At 40.0% G+C, this 15,726-nt stretch overlaps 2 protein-coding genes across 10 annotated transcripts in view; both read left to right on the plus strand.

The window, feature by feature from the left end:
• The window catches only part of MTM1 (myotubularin 1), a 42,382-nt gene extending 33,168 nt beyond the window's left edge, over window positions 1–9,214 (plus strand). The window contains exons 13-16 of one of the 2 annotated variants that reach the window (XM_036402201.1): window positions 2,314–2,406; window positions 3,236–3,349; window positions 3,666–3,842; window positions 6,062–9,214. In XM_036402201.1, coding sequence (XP_036258094.1) covers window positions 2,314–2,406; window positions 3,236–3,349; window positions 3,666–3,842; window positions 6,062–6,229 — 552 coding nt within the window. In that variant the 3' untranslated portion in view covers window positions 6,230–9,214. The remainder of the gene's footprint in view (window positions 1–2,313; window positions 2,407–3,235; window positions 3,350–3,665; window positions 3,843–6,061) is intronic. The other variant, XM_036402202.1, reaches the window with a different exon arrangement.
• A 185-nt stretch (window positions 9,215–9,399) lies between these two features.
• Window positions 9,400–15,726, plus strand: part of MTMR1 (myotubularin related protein 1) — a 37,501-nt gene continuing 31,174 nt past the window's right edge. For 5 of the 8 annotated variants that reach the window (XM_036402304.2, XM_036402305.2, XM_036402306.2 and 2 more), the window contains exons 1-3: window positions 9,400–9,630; window positions 12,459–12,564; window positions 15,055–15,078. In XM_036402304.2, the coding sequence (XP_036258197.1) occupies window positions 9,500–9,630; window positions 12,459–12,564; window positions 15,055–15,078 (261 nt within the window). In that variant the 5' untranslated portion in view covers window positions 9,400–9,499. The remainder of the gene's footprint in view (window positions 9,631–12,458; window positions 12,565–15,054; window positions 15,079–15,726) is intronic. The other 3 variants (XM_036402308.2, XM_036402310.2, XM_036402312.2) reach the window with 1 other exon arrangement.

Below are 15,726 nucleotides of genomic sequence, written 5' to 3' on the forward strand. Positions count from 1 at the left end.
TTACTTGTAGTCTTTTAGCAGTGATAATGTTCTATAAACCTTTAAGCATTCTGTCTTGGTACAGCCACAGGAAAATGTGAAGCCAGTGGCTTGACTTTTTATTCTCACGTTTTATTTTGTACTTCAAAAAGTTAAGAGTCAGGATGCAGATAAAATTAGATGGTATAACTAGGGCACTTGAAGTCAGAAACATGTGTTATGGTTTACCACAGAGCTTAAAAAGAGATCTGTGTGTTCTTCATCATTATTAATAAATTCAAATAATCTATGTTTCTTTTTGTTAAACCGTTCATTTTAGTTGGATAATCAAAGGATTTTGTTCTCCTTCAACAGATGTTTTTTTCCAAATAATGAGGCAGGACTTGGCATCCCTTCCAGATGATTCACTCAGTCCATTGGTTCATGTCTGACAATGTAGCAGCAATAAGAGTGATTTAAGTAGTTGCTTTTGCTTAAACTGCTATTTTCCCAAGTTGCTCAGTCAAGTAGCAATCTTTGGAAACGGTTGAAGCCACTCTTTAGCCATCTGCTGTTATCTGAGAGTACTGTAAATTTTTATTTGATGGGTTATTTAGCTTATAGTGAAAGTCAATCTTTTCTGGAGTGTTCTGTAGAAGTGGTGGAGTCACCATCCCTGGACAGATTTAAGACCTGTGATGTGTTGCTTGGGGACATGGCTTAGTGGTGGACTTGTGAGTTCTGGGTTAACAGTTGGACCCCATGATCTCAAAGGGCTTTTCCAACCTTCACTATTCGATGATTAAAAAATTATAATGCAAGCAGAAAATATTATGATAATTCATACTCCTTTTTAGCTGGGTAATTATGTGATAGAATTGTGACATTGAATAGTGAGAACTGGACATTTAGTGCAGTTAGAGCAGCTCCTGAACCTCATCTCTGAAACTGCTGTTTCACTTTCCTTTAGGAGGGAGTTGAAGAGTAGAGCATTACTTACATTGTCTGGGCTGGTGCAAGCTTTGTGTTTTTATGATACCAGGGTTGCAATGTGGATTATTTAATATCAAATAACCAAATAGTAGACTACTTAATAGTTTCTCACCATATTTTATATCAAATGAGGTGAGCAATAAGTTTCCTTGTTGAAAAGGAATTCCCTACCCCAACTTTTCTATGTGTGCTGAATTTAGTGTACTCTCCAGATGATAAATTTGCTTATGTGGAATTTAATTCTAATTATGCATTCAAATATGAGACAAAATTATAGATGGCAAATAGTCAGACATCCTGAAACTGCTAACTATAGTGGAAGTGGACAGACTTTCACTCCTTACTCGCACATATATGATTCTTAATGGATATTGAGTATTTCAAACCATGAAACTGAAGAGCAAGGAAGCCAATTTTGTTTCCTTCTTTATAGCCCTTTTCTAGTCATTTGTTACTGTTGACTGAGTTCAGCTGCAATTCCTCATCTCCCTCTATTTCCTCCCATTCAATTCTATTATTTTAAACTGTCTTGGAAGCCATTGTACAGAGTAGTGTACTGCTCTTGTGATTTTTCATGTCCTTGAGGCATTAAGCTTGCTCTCTTGCAGGCAGATAGACAACATCTCAGGTCAACATACCTGCCTTTCTTTTGTCTCCTCCAGCAAGTACATTCAAAGAGAATTATGGAATGAAAAGAAACTCTTTTTCCCTGAATCTCTTACCTGTTCTCAGCTATCAAATGCAAAAAGGAAGTAAAACAGCTTTTACCAAATTACTTTTTGTCTGTGGGGCAAATTCCTTTGATTGTTACTTTGGGCACCTCAGAATAAGTGGCTCACCCAAACTTAAACAATCTGTTAATTTTGTGTCAAGAACATGAATTTTTTTTGATCTTGTTCATATTTGCCTACTATCTCAGGGTGAATATTAAAGTTCAAGTATGGAGGAGAAGATTATGTGTGGATAATTTGATGATCTAGGTCCTGCAGTGGCTTAAAATAAAAAGGAAGACAAAGTATGCACCTTGGCTTTTGACAGACTTACCATGTAAATGTAGTTCAGAATATGTCTTGATTAGTTAAGTAATGGATGCTTCCACAGTTCTGCTTGTCTAAAAATCAACAGGTTTTTATAACAGGACCAGTTATAATTTTGGAATTTATTTCAGATATCTTTGGAACAGCTTTGCAGGGTTTCTGTATCTGAATCTCTCCTCCTTGGTGCAGTAACTAATTTTGAAATTTTAACAGTGGGTTGCTTTATTGCAAAAGAATTAACACTCTAGTACAAAATAAGAAACCATGTCTGTTGCCATAAAATAGCATGTTTCAGTTAACAGGAGGCTGCTTTGCTTCATTTCAGAGAATAGGCCACGGTGATAAAAATCATGCTGATACTGACAGATCGCCCATCTTTCTCCAGTTTATTGATTGTGTGTGGCAGATGTCTAAACAGGTATGTGGTGTTGTTCTTCAGAAGGTAACAGTGTGAAGAGATTACTGAACTAAAACCCTACATCTTTATTTTTTTGAAAAAGTATTTGAAGAGGACAGTATACCCCTCTGCTCTGACCTGTAGTAAAAAAGTGTTTACTTTTTTGAAAGTGATATACAGGCTGTGGTTATGTTGCTGGACATGGCACTGGCTGTGCAGGCATGGCTGGTGTTCCTGGATATGGGATTCTCAGACACATTCTGAGGGATGTTTCATACCTGGCAGAAAGCTTTTACAGGAATTGCACCCGACTGTCTTAATGGGGTCTGTTGTTTTGTTTGACCATTTTGTGAAGCTGTCCCTTGAACTGCAGGGACACCTGTTTTATCTATGCTTAAAAAAGAAGCTAGGGAGCTTTTGAGTGCTGTGATTTAAACATTGTAATATCAGTAAGTAATGAAACAAAGCAGTGAACTTAGTCCACTTAGGACTAAGGATCAGGACCTTTATTTTCCTGTGTGGTGCTGGACTGCAAGAATGCACTGAAGAGATCTTACTCTGTCTTGCTAGTAAAAGCATGTGTAACTATTCTGTACTTTATTCATTTTATAAATTAAAGGTAGCTAGAACATTTTGAGAAGAGATTTTTCAGTGACTAGTTTGAGAAAGTTGAACACCTTGTGTCATTGGAACACTTAGTCTGCTATAAAGTATATGAAAGTATTATCTTAAAAATTATTTGCAGATGTATCCGCACTTCTAAACTCTACCTTCAGCCTTTTAACCAGGGCATGTGCATATCCCCCTGCATTTTCCATGTAAACAATGAGTTTGTCTTTCCTGGTTTTAGTTTCCTACGGCCTTTGAATTCAATGAGCAGTTCCTGATTGCAATCCTGGATCACTTGTACAGCTGCCGCTTTGGCACTTTCCTGTATAACAGCGAGTTCCTCAGAGAAAAAGAGGTTGGTCAAACCAATGATTGTGTCATTGCATTGCTGTCTTTACTGTAGGTGATTGCAAGGTTTTTTGGTTGTATTGTATTTGGTTAGAGCCCTTGCAGACAGTGATTTTGAACTGGCTTTTTTTCTTATAGAATAGTGCCATGCAGTCACTAAAATTCTTGCCAAGCACTGGCTTTGGAATCTTTATAATACAGTAATGTATTATGCTTCTAAGTAAACCAGAAGTGTGCTAATTTTGGAATGTAACAATGGCTTCTCTGATGGATTTCTTGATTTTATGCATATATTTACTGTTCTTATTTTGATTTCATTTTAGAAAGTGACTGAGAGAACGTTATCCTTATGGTCTTTGATAAACAGTGACAAATCTAAATACACCAATGCTTTTTATAGTAAAGAGCTAAATCGAGCACTCTACCCTGTAGCCAGCATGCGCCATTTAGAGCTCTGGGTTAATTACTACATCAGGTGGAACCCCAGGATTCGGCAACAAGTAAGTAAATTCTCTATAACGTACTAAAAATGCTCTTAGACATAGGAAATAAGGATTTTGTAGATTTTGTAGAGCACTACCTGTAATCTGTTCAGGTTTTTAATGTTATATTTTTTGTAAAGATGGAGGAAAAAGTATAAGCAATTATTTAGCTGTCTCCTAGCTCATTGAACTTATTTCTCTGTTTAGTAGCAAGTCATTCTTGAGCTCTTTCTAGCCCTTTTTCTTGTACACATGTCTAAGGGCATTTGATGCTACTAAATCCTGAATGGCAATGCTTAGAAGTGGGGCTTGCTGATCCCTGAAGAGTTGGGGCATTAGCAACACGAACACAGTTGCATTTGCTTGCTCTTTCTCCTTCTGCTTAGAGAGGGTATGAAACAATTTACAAATGAAATGACCTGTTAAGTCCTTTCTTTTTCAAAGCTATATGAATTGATGGTAAGATTTAATTTTTTTATGTAACATTGATGACCCAGCATTGTTTACACTGGGTATGAAAGCTGTTATTGAAAATTGTACAAGTAAATCAGATTGGAAGTCCAGAAAAGCTTTTATCAAAAGACACATAGTTCAGTTCTGTGGTTTTAATCCATATGGACACTCAGTGTTTGTTACAGTCTTGCTGGAAATCACCACCACGTGGCACATAAAGATTTTGTATAGAGACTTTTTTGTCCTTTTTAACAGCTTGTGGAGATTTGAGTAGAAGATAGAGGAGCAATTTGCTTGACAGAAGCAGTCTTCACAGTCCAGCCCTTGGAATGAGTCAGTAGTTTTCAAGCAATACACTTCCTTTTGCACAGCTGATCTCCTGTATTATTTACAGCACTTGAGAGGCTTCAGGAAAGCCTGGCAGTTTGCTATGGCTTTTTACAAATACATTCCCTTTTGGAATTGGAAGTCCTGGTTTTAAAGCTTTTGTTGCTTGGTGTGAAAGATGAGGGTGTTTTGCAAAAGGTGAATATAAAGATTTATTTTAGAAAATCAAGGATGATAAGACATGCACATTAGCTGTAGATCTACTTAAAAATGCAGTTTGCCATTATTTGAGAGAGCTTTTTGGCAGGAGTTTCTCCTTGGAAATGCAAACCCAAGTGACAGTATTCCATGCTGCTACTACTGGTCCCTAATTTTCACCATTTTTGAACACAAAATGCAACATTTTTTTCTGCACATGAAATTTATGCTTCATCTTCAATTAAGCAACTGAATAATGACATGTGGCCTGAATAATTTTTTTGATGACCTTTCTTAGTCCATTCCTTAGAATTATGTTCTGCTAGCAAAGCTATTATCCTACATCACCGGTCATCTTAGTACCTACATCAGCACTGATCCAACTTCCACAGTTGCCTCAGCATTCATCATGATCCTCAGATGGGTGCATCTCAGAGTGCTGGTTGAACTGGTTTTGAACTGGTGCAGTGTTCAGCCATTTGCTGCTGAAACTCCACTGCTGATAGCTTTGAATTACAGGCAGTTAACTGTGAAACAGCAGCAATTTCTAGACAGGTGTATTCAGCTGAAGGTAACTTAAGGCTCTCTCTCTGCTTTGGACATTTGTAATAGTTCTTTTCCATTTGTTTCATTAGTCTGAAAAGGACGTTAAGCTCAAACTGGAAATGGTTAAAAGGCTCTTTCTGAGTAATCTCCTGAAAGCCAGAGCAGTTGATTTTAAACACGTGCAAGTTTACATAGGAAAATCACTTTAAAAAGTTTTTTCACTTATTTACACCAAGTTGCAAATTAACTACTAAAAATTCAAGTAAATTTCATCAGTGAGAGAAGTTATTTAAGCTGAAGACATGGATCTTAATCTGATCAGTGTAGCTAAAATAATCTGGCTAAACACTGTGTTTTGTGGAAGATGCTGAGACATTTGGCTTCTGGACTCTAAAACCTTTTAGTAAGTCAAGAAAAAAGCTTTGGTCAAGGTATACAAGTAACTATCTTGCACACAATATTAGATAACAAGAAAATAAAATCCCTATGTTCCAGGAAGTGGCGGCTGATTTTACTGAGTTAGGACAAAGGATTTTGTGCCAAGATGGACTTTGGGGGAGACAGCTGGAAGGCAGAGGGCTCTCAGGTTACAGCAGTGAGTGTTTCTGTTTAGCTCTGATGTGCTACACCTGCCAGGAAGCCCCAGATCCTCGAGCAGCCTGTGTAGGAGTATGTGGAGTGAAGTGCTCAGACTAACCTGGATCTCTTCCTAGCAGCCAAACCCCGTGGAGCAGCGTTACCTGGAGCTCCTTGCCTTGCGGGATGATTATATCAGGAGACTTGAAGAGCTTCAGATCACAAATAATGCTAAGATACCCAATTCATCAGCCTCATCATCATCTCCCTCACAAATGGTGTCCCAAGTACAAACACATTTTTGAAGAAAATGTTGGCTTCTTTCTATACTGTAATAGCAAGTGGTGCTTAACATAGATCTCTAAAGAGGAATATTCTAATGCCTTACACTAGACTGTCCTAACACAAATTATTTTACACTGTCTTCATTTGAGGAGGACTTCAAAACAAACAAACCCAGCTCTTCGATTACGTGCCTTTCAGAACCTGTGGACTGGGAACATTATTAATCAACTCATAGCTATGGAGGGCTTTAAGAGTTATTTTGGTATGTCTGGTACAAGTTAAATTGATATATTGTTTTCATAAGAATGCTTTAATTTATTACATTTTAGGTCATGTTTTTGTAAGGAAATTCATGCTCAGTCTTACCTGTCATGAATAAACACAATAATGGCAATAGGAATATTAACACTGTATATAATTAGGTATGTCTGTATTCCTGTTAGGAATACATTCATGGAATTCATGAGAGAAAAATAAATTATATTGTAAGATGTCAGAAAGAAGTGTTGAAACTTTCTGATTACCCAAGAATTCCAAATTTTCCTTCTTTTAAATAAACAGAAATATGGAAGGCATTTCAGTGATATGCTTCTAAATAAAAAATTCAAATAGCTCAGTAGATATCAAAATAAAAGAAACTTTTTTATTGTAAATTGATTTTATTTTTTTTAAAAAGAACAAATGAAAGTTGTACTGGTTTCTGAGAAGTTCTGTTTGGGCTAGCTATTCAGCACTAAAGTACAGTACAAATTATCACTGTGGGCAGTATTGGTTCTTTGGATTAGTACAGAATTAAATGTTTCCAAAAGAAGGTTTATAAAATGAAAAACAGAACCACAGAGACATTGCTTAAATATCCAGCAATAGCCATAGTAATAAAGCTTCTGTTTGTCTTTTAAAAATAAATGTGCCTGTTTAAAGGAGCTTTTATACCAAAGTAGACAAAAATTCTCAGTTATAAATAATTTTGAAAACTTGTACATTTATACTTTACTGTTTAATTTAACTCCTGTTCAGCAAATTTATTCTAACGTATTTAAGGGGCTTCAGTATCCAAGATTTGCATAGAGTGTGTGCACTTATATTGAACATTCAAGTGAGCTCTAGTTTCAAGCCTAACTTTCAGAGGCTTTTTGTAAATCTTTAATTTGTTCCTTTCAGGTAATTTTTAAATAGTTGCAAGCGTTTCTTATGACAGTACAAACTTTGCTCTTGATATTTAATTAAAATTTTGCATATTCTCATAAGTTTAATAATATACAAGCAATCCAGGAAATACTGCAAATCAGAATCTGTAAAGGACTCTAATATTGTTATTTTAAAGGAGAGATTTTGATGCTTGAGGCTTCTGTCATTGTAAATTATTGTACATGTGGTGAGTTTTGATCTGCAAGATATAATAGGATTATATATAAATTAAGTTTTGTGTAAGTGTATATAATATAGTTTATTAGAAATTCTGCAAGTTTATAAAATGTAAATATTTTGCATATGAAAACTAAATTTAAAGGTATAGTTCGATAAAATAAGTCAAAGTTTAGAGGACATGGAATATTTAAAACAGTATTTTTTCAAAGGAATAAAAATATACCGCCTCTGGATTTAATTCAGTATATGCACTGAGTTGCACTGTGTTTTCAGGGAAGTTCAGAGCATACAGCATGTGTGCTCTAAATATGCAGAATTTTATGACTTTTGTCCTCTAAATTTCATTCTCCCATCTATGCTCTCGAGTATGTGTATCCAAAATAACAATGTTGTCCCCCAATCTTGACTTGCTAAGATTCATTACATCAGATAAATGAAGAAGGATACTCAGTTGTTCATGATATATTTTACATTTTGAAAGCTATGCATACTCTGGTATATTTGCCTTCTACTTACTTGTGATTTATTTAAAGAAAAAAAGCGCTATTTTTATTAGAATATTTAAAGTTTGTGTATTTGAGTTTAACATATTGGTGACATCTCTGAGCGGTGTGATAAAGTTCTGAAAATCTAATAGTTTTTACTGTGTAAACACTACATGATAACCTGTTACATTTGGGAAAGTGTCATGTAATGGAAAGGATCTTTTTGCACTTACTTCATTACATATTACTTTGTATTACTCTTCAGCTTAATTTGTCTTTGAAGCTCTCTAACATGGCTCTCTGCAGACTTGGAATTTTTCAAGCCAGCAGATAGGATATGTGTTTTAATTGTTTTTACATATGAGACCAACATAAAGGTGATTTCAATCCAGTCTGTTCTGGAAAATACTACTTGTGAATGTAGGCATACAGATTTATCAGTGCTAGCAGAACATCTCTGTCCTTCCCCCTAAGTGGGTGCTCTGGGCTGTTCTGCACAGACCTCCTGTCCTCTGTGCACGCCGGTCCCTGCCAGGAGCACACCTGGGGAAGCTTCTGAGCTCGTGAAGATGAGACTTGAGGGGCTGAGTGCCTTTTCTAGGAGGGGTGAAAAGCAGAGCTGGGGTGTCAGCATCACCAGCAATGAATGCCCAATATCCCATAAGAAATGTCAGTCTTGGAATGCTAGTTTATGTCTTTTGTATTCTTCCTTCCATGGACAGGAGGAGAATAAGCTAGGTTTTATGCTGGGTTTCTGTTACTTATTTAGAAAGGTTATTTGTTGAATGCCTTTTTTTATTTGCTCATGCCTTACCCTTCTCCCCAGCATCAGTTATGGCTGTAACTAAGACATGACTTGTGTGCTACCTCCTTTTGATGTATTGTTAACCTCCGCCTTGAGTTCAGATGTTGTGTCGCAGCGAGCATTCTGTCATGCATGAAGAAAACATGATCAGTATGATCAGTACCAGCGCAGGATCTCCTCAGTACTGCCGCTTCCTCACTAACCATGTCGGCCGCTCTCCTTGGATGCCGCGGGGCTGCTCTGGAGCCGGGCCCTACGTGCCAGGCCGTGGGTCGGGGGAGAGCAGTGAACATTATCCGTCTGCCGTGTATGTGCGGGGAGGGGAAAATAAAGATGTCAGTGCTGAACTCTGTGCCTCCACCAGCCCCTTTTCCTGCCGCGTCTCCGTGCTGGGGCCGGAATGGGCGGCGGGCGGGAGTTGCCGTCCTTCGGCCCAGCCCTCCCTCAGCCCAGCCCGGCCCGGCCCCGCCGCCCGCCCCCCCCTCGCGGCGCGGGGGCCTCTGGGAAGGCGCCGCCGCCAGGTGACAGCCCTCGGCGCTGCCGGGGCCCCAGCGGGCTGGGCTGTGGCGGCCGGGCCGGGCGCCGCGGAGAGGCGGGAGACCGCCCGCCATCCCGGCGGCGCGGCCGGAACCATGGAGCGAGCGGCGGCGGCGGCGGGGCCGGCGGTGGAGGGCGGCGGCGTGAGCCGGCGAGCCGTGCGGGCGGGGGGCGCCGCGGCGGCGGGCGCGGGGTCGCGGCAGCCCAGCACCGAGACCCTGGACAGGTGAGCGGGGCCGGCGGCCGGGAAATGTCCCGGGCGCCGGGAGAGGGGGCGCCGCGGCCTGCGGGGCCCGGCGGGGGAGGCGGCGGGCGCCCCTCGGCCCGAGCCTCGGCCGAGCGCGGTCCCCCGGTCTCAGGGCGGCCTCCCCGACCCCTCCGGCCCCAGAAGCTGCAGTGTGAGGGTGGCTGCTGTGCAGCGGCGGATGGTCCGCGGCGGGAACCGGCCGTTGTCAAAGTTTCCTCCTGCGCTTGCCGTGTGCCGGCAGTGCTGCCGCCGGCTTGGCCGCGGCTGAGGCGGCCCGGGGTTTGGGACAGCGTCCTGCAAACCCGAGCTGAGACCTTCCGCGGGTTTTGAGACTCTTCCCGATTGGTTTGGGGCTTTTTCCGTGCATGTATTGAATCTGCAGAGGTGGGACTGTCCCCAGGCACCGCTGTGCCCCCTCGGTTGCTGTGTGTCCCTGGTGTGTGTCTGTAAGTGTGTGCGGTGTGTCCCGGAATGCTGTCTGTGTGTCCCTGGTGTGTGTCTGTGTGTGCGGTGTGTCCCGGAATGCTGTCTGTGTGTCCGTGTGTGCGGTGTGTCCCGGAATGCTGTCTGTGTGTCCGTGTGTGCGGTGGGTCCCGGAATGCTGTCTGTGTGTCCGTGTGTGCGGTGTGTCCCGGAATGCTGTCTGTGTGTCCGTGTGTGCGGTGGGTCCGCAGGGTCTCACCAGGACGGTGCCAGGTGGGACCGCATCTCCTCCAGCAGCCGCTGGCAGAGACATTACTTCACTCAGAAGTTTCCAGCTGAAGGTGGGCTTCAGAATTGAGCTTAAAAATCCTTAAGCAAGAGTAGAAATGAACGGAAATCTCACCCTGATGAAAACTAAATAAAAAAGAATATTTAAATTTAGTGCTAGGTTCCAGTCTCTGTATTCTCTTTTTTCTTTCAGTAGAAACCTGGGTGTTTCCATCATTCTAGTGAGGATGGAACTCAAATGTCCATTTTCTGTCATCAAAATGTACACCTTTGTATTCCTTATAAATGTACTTTCTTATCCTAATTTTCATCTTCCCTTCTTCAGATCTTGCTCTTTCCTGGCCCAGTTATGTCCATTTGTCATACAGTTCACTTGTTTGCCAGTAGGGTTGTACCAGGCCGGGTTGATGTGTGTGACTGCAGATGAGATAGAATGCAAAGGCAGTCAGTTCTGCTGTGTGCCCCATTGGTGCATGGGGAGAAGGCACCTCGGTGTGATCACTGTTCTCTGGAACACTGTCACGTCCCCTGCACTGGTCTCAGGGGTTGGTCCTGCATTTATATTTGTTTTCCTGCTGTTACTAGCTCTGTTGATGTAGTGATTCCTTGTGAAGATAAGCCATAGAAAAATAAACCCTTTTCTTAATTAACAAGTGAGTGCTTATTTGAAAACAAACTTAGGCAAGCCCTGAAGAGCTATACTTGAAATTAAAGAGATGTGAGAGAAGGAGAAATAAATGAGGTAAGAAAAGGATTTCTGTAGGATTTAGGTGTTGGGCTCTTTTGCAGAACTCAAGTGAGGAGTTCTCTAAGTAAATCTGGGTTTAAGTTCAGCACTAACCTGAGAGTTATCTTTGTTGTTCAAGCAGGACTATCATAGATGTGTTTTAGTTGCAAAACAAGATTGTGAGATCTAACCCTGTGTAGAATGTGCAGGTGGGGAGAAAGCTATTAAAATTTATCAGAAAATTTTTGAAAGATCTTCCATTTCAGGTATGACATTGCATAGATCTGTGCCTTATGCCTAGCTATAGTGGCAGAGGTTTGTAAGGAAAGGTTTCTTTTTCAGTAGTAATTGGTCATCTAAGGTGTTACCTCACCCTCTTAATGTCCGAGATGTGGTGCACCTGCTGGGCGCTGGGTATTTGTAAGTATATTCACTTCAGTGTCATGGAGCATTCATAGAATCCAAAGCTAGTTTATGAATTAACTGAAAAAAAAAAATTTCTGTATTTGACTTCTGAATAAGCATTCAGTCTATAGACGAGCACAGCTGAATGGTGTGAAGTGGCAATTATCTAAGATACCATCTGAGGCTGTGGTAACACTCAGGGAGCAGTTCCCTCTGGCATTCCCAGTTTTTCCTTGGATACCAGTGTGTGTTGAACAGACCTAGTGCACTTCAGACTGTCATTGCTTCTCCCTCTCAGTAGTGCATTACTTGTGAGCAGCTCTTGTTCAGGGGGCTGTTCTGAAATGGCATCACCTGGGCTTTAGTGCAGTTCAGATGCTTTAGGGTTCTTGTAAACACCCTGTGCTGTACAATTCAGTGATGTGTCATGTGAAAGATTATCCAGGGTTTATTTCATTAATTGGAAAAGGTTACAGCTAACTAGAAGTTACCCTTCAGACAACATGTATTTTCAACATTTAATATAGAATACAACATTAGCATACTTTAATTTTTTTAATACTAGCACAAAGTAATTTAATTCTGAGGCTTTACAGAATAATCAGGACATATTTATAAGGACAATATAAGGAGTTTCCTGTTACTTGGCCAAACTCATTCCATGGATGGATTTAAGAAAGAAGCATGTGAATGGTAAAAATTACACTGGATAAGGAGCAGAACATTTTTTAAGTTCCTGGGACCCTAACCTCACTTTTAACTTCCTGGCAGCTCTGTGTCTCTGACATGGTCTAGTAAAATTCTTTTATGTAATTTGAGTAATAAAATAGTTTTGTTCTGCCCACAAAGCAAACGAAGTTTTATGATGTTATTGATCATTTACAGTGTTGCTTTGTGGATCTGTGCTGTTCAAAGTACACATTTTGAATTACTGCTAAATAACTTTAAATTTTTGGTTTTGTAGCCCAACTGGATCCCACGTGGAATGGTGTAAACAGCTGATAGCTGCAACCATTTCGAGTCAGATTTCAGGGTCTGTCCCATCAGAGGGTGTGTCCAGAGATTACAGGGTAAGTGACTTGAAGAATGCATTGATTTGTTTTAAGATACAAGAGTGGAAGATGGGGAAGGTCCTTGCTATCTTGATTAGCCAATGGTAAGTACTTGAGTGATCACTGAGTGTTTCAGAACTAGAAACATCTCATTATCCATAGGAGTCTCTTGAATTTGCTTCCTGTTTTCCTCCACATTTAGAATAGTGCCATTGAAGTCTAGAGAATAAAAATTAACAGAGAAGTGAAAGAAAATTTTAGAAGTCAATGTTTTGAATAAAACATCAAAAGTGAGTTTTCTTTTGATTACTCTGTAAAATAATTAGTAAAGTAGATTATAGTTATAGGTTGAAACGGTTTCTGGTGTGTGTTATTCAGAGTGCAGAATTGAGCTCCTCAGATTCCACAAAAAATAAATTGCTGTCTTTGTTACTGTGTAGGGAACATAGTTGAGTATCATTTTTGATGGGGTTTCTCCAGAGACACAGAATTTAACATCAAACAAACAAGTCACCTTTTTCATTCCCTCCCAGCAGCATTTTTGTCACAAAGGTAATGACTGCACAGTATGGTTTCTCTGAGTTCCACTGTGCTGTTGTGCCCCTGTTCTTTCACCCTCACTGGCTGTTCCCTTCATGCAGCCATTCAGCTCAGCTGTCAGGAATGGAGCATGGGCAGTTTTTCTCCTCTCGCAATGTGACAAAAGTTACCCATGTTTTTCAATTCCCTTTAAGAAGCCCAACTTGCTGCTGTTTAGATCCCTTTTACTTCCTAGATTTGTAACAGTTTTATTGTTCATAGAGAATGGCCACTGGAAAGTTTTTATGTCTTTCTCTTGTTTTGTTTTAGCTTGATTTTAATTCACATATACTCTGTGATTATGAAGTATGTTGTCTGGAAACAGCATGTTTTAGATTGAGTGACAGCAGGTCAGACTCACCCTGAGTCTGAGATGAGTCCACAAAATGTTTTTGACTGTAGTGTGATTAGAAGTTCAACCTCAACAGAGTTTCACACAGTTGGCACAGTCAGCAGTTTGTAAAGAGTAGCTCTCCCATACTACAGCAGCTGAACTGCAAATGCTTGCTCCCAGTCAAGGCCATCGTTTTTGGTAAAACTCTGTGGGAAACCTTGCATTGCATCTGTTGATGTTGTATTTGCCAAGGATTTCATTTTAGTAAAATCCATGTGTGTAAGCCTGGTGTTCAGTTTATCTCTGAGTAGAGTGCATTCCTCTGGAATGAAGAGCACTGTTTAATTTTGAATAAATTCCATCTCTGTACCAAACTCATCTCAGATATTATTTAACAGGAATAAATCTTTTAAGGCCTAATTAAAATTCTACTTCATTCTCTCTCTCTGAGAAATGAAAGAAAAGGATTTAAGCCTGATGGTTTAAATGAAGAATTTTTTGTGGATAAATTGTATTCGGCATCATTGCATTGCTGTGATTTGAAATCCCATGTTTGTATATAACGTGATGGAATTTTTTATAGTTGCTTACTCAGTACCACTAACAGGTTGTGTTTGTTCATTATTACTGTGGAATCCACACATGAAAAGCTCAGTTTTCCTTTGAGACATCTTTCTCTTTTGATGCACTTTCCTGGGTCTTCACTACCTTTGGTTACCTCGAATTGCTGCATTTAGAGACTATCTTACAACTCAGAGCCTTCAGAACAGGTCAGATGTGTGTGTTTGCTTCTGGAACTGGTCAGGCAGTTCTGTTAGTTTGTGCTGGATTTACCAGGAACTCATTGCTTTATTCTTTCTTTTTTTATTGTTTAAATTAATATGCTTGCAAAACCAGGTAAATACATTGATTCTTGTATCTAGCAGTGTTACTCACGTTACTCTTATGTGACTTAGCTTACCAGGGGAGAGGGAAGCAAGGGGGCAGCTAATGGAATGGTCAGAGCTGGAGAGCACTGGGGGAGCTCTTGCTTGCTAAACCCTGCAGCAGCAGTGATCTCAGTATGAGTTGAGCTCTGCTCTATGTGTCTTCTCTGACACATGCTCTGCCTGCAGAGTGTTCTTGAATGAGGGGCTCATATAAATGAAAATGGCTCTGATTGTAGCTGCTGGCTACAAACACCTTCAGAAGTTGAGAGGAGTTGTCTTATTCTGAAAGGTCCGGTGCCTCTCCTTCATGGTTGTTAGTGCAGGCTTATTGTCTTCCACCTAGAAGGATTACCAGGCTCTTTCTTCTCTTTTAACAATAGCACAGTGTAGCAGGATAAAAGGGTGATTAGGAATGAATGTTTTCAAAGAGCTTGGAATTTGTTACATCACTAAAATCAAGTGGCTGAGATTTTTTTTTAGACCAAAAAATCTGCAAATGAGAGTTATTAGTTCTACATAGTTTTGGTTTGTTCTTTCAAAACCCAGCTATAATTAAAATGTTTGGGAGTAGAGTTCTTTTGAAAATCTGGTGAAATAAGATATAATATCTTTAACAAATCACATCCATGTGTTTGATTGGATAATATTTTGTATTTTAACTAACAGGTGTACAGGAGGCCAGTAATACGGGTAAGATTACCTTTGGCTAGCAGTGAACAGCCTCCTACCTGTGTGTCTCTTGTGCTGTGTGAGATCTTGGTGTGTCAAGCGTTCTTTACCTCATTAATGGTTTTATGAACCAGTCAGGCCATTTTGCTATGCAGTGCAACAGCTTCTTTGCCACAAAAATGCTTTATATACATTACAATCTTTTCATGAGCAATGAAAGTCAGTATGTAAGAGAGCAATATTTTAAAATTATTTTATGAATGTGCAATACTAACTTCAGTTTTATTACATTAATTTTGACAAAATGGATGCTTGCAATTCAGGTTTACGTGCTTCAGACTGCAGAGTACTGTGTTAGCAGCTCTAACATGTCTGTGCTAAGGAATACCAGTGGTAAAAGCATTTTGTCTGTGTCTGTCCTATTTAAGTAAGTTCCAAATTCATGCTTGCCTTTGTACTTGTTTTAAATTAGTTGTTACCAAGCTGTAATAGGATTGAAAGTTAGGTTTGAAGTTAGGCACTAGTGCAATGACCTACATCTTTTTAATGATAATTTTGAGACCAGGGCTTGCCCATTGTCCATTGAAGATTAAAAAGGGCATGCCTTGTTTTCTTGCCCCTCTCTCTTGGTAACATTTATGGAGTGAGAAATGATCTGGATAGTGTTCT

The sequence above is a fragment of the Molothrus ater genome, chromosome 14, assembly GCF_012460135.2.
Source record: "Molothrus ater isolate BHLD 08-10-18 breed brown headed cowbird chromosome 14, BPBGC_Mater_1.1, whole genome shotgun sequence".
NCBI classification, from domain to species: Eukaryota; Metazoa; Chordata; class Aves; order Passeriformes; family Icteridae; genus Molothrus; species Molothrus ater.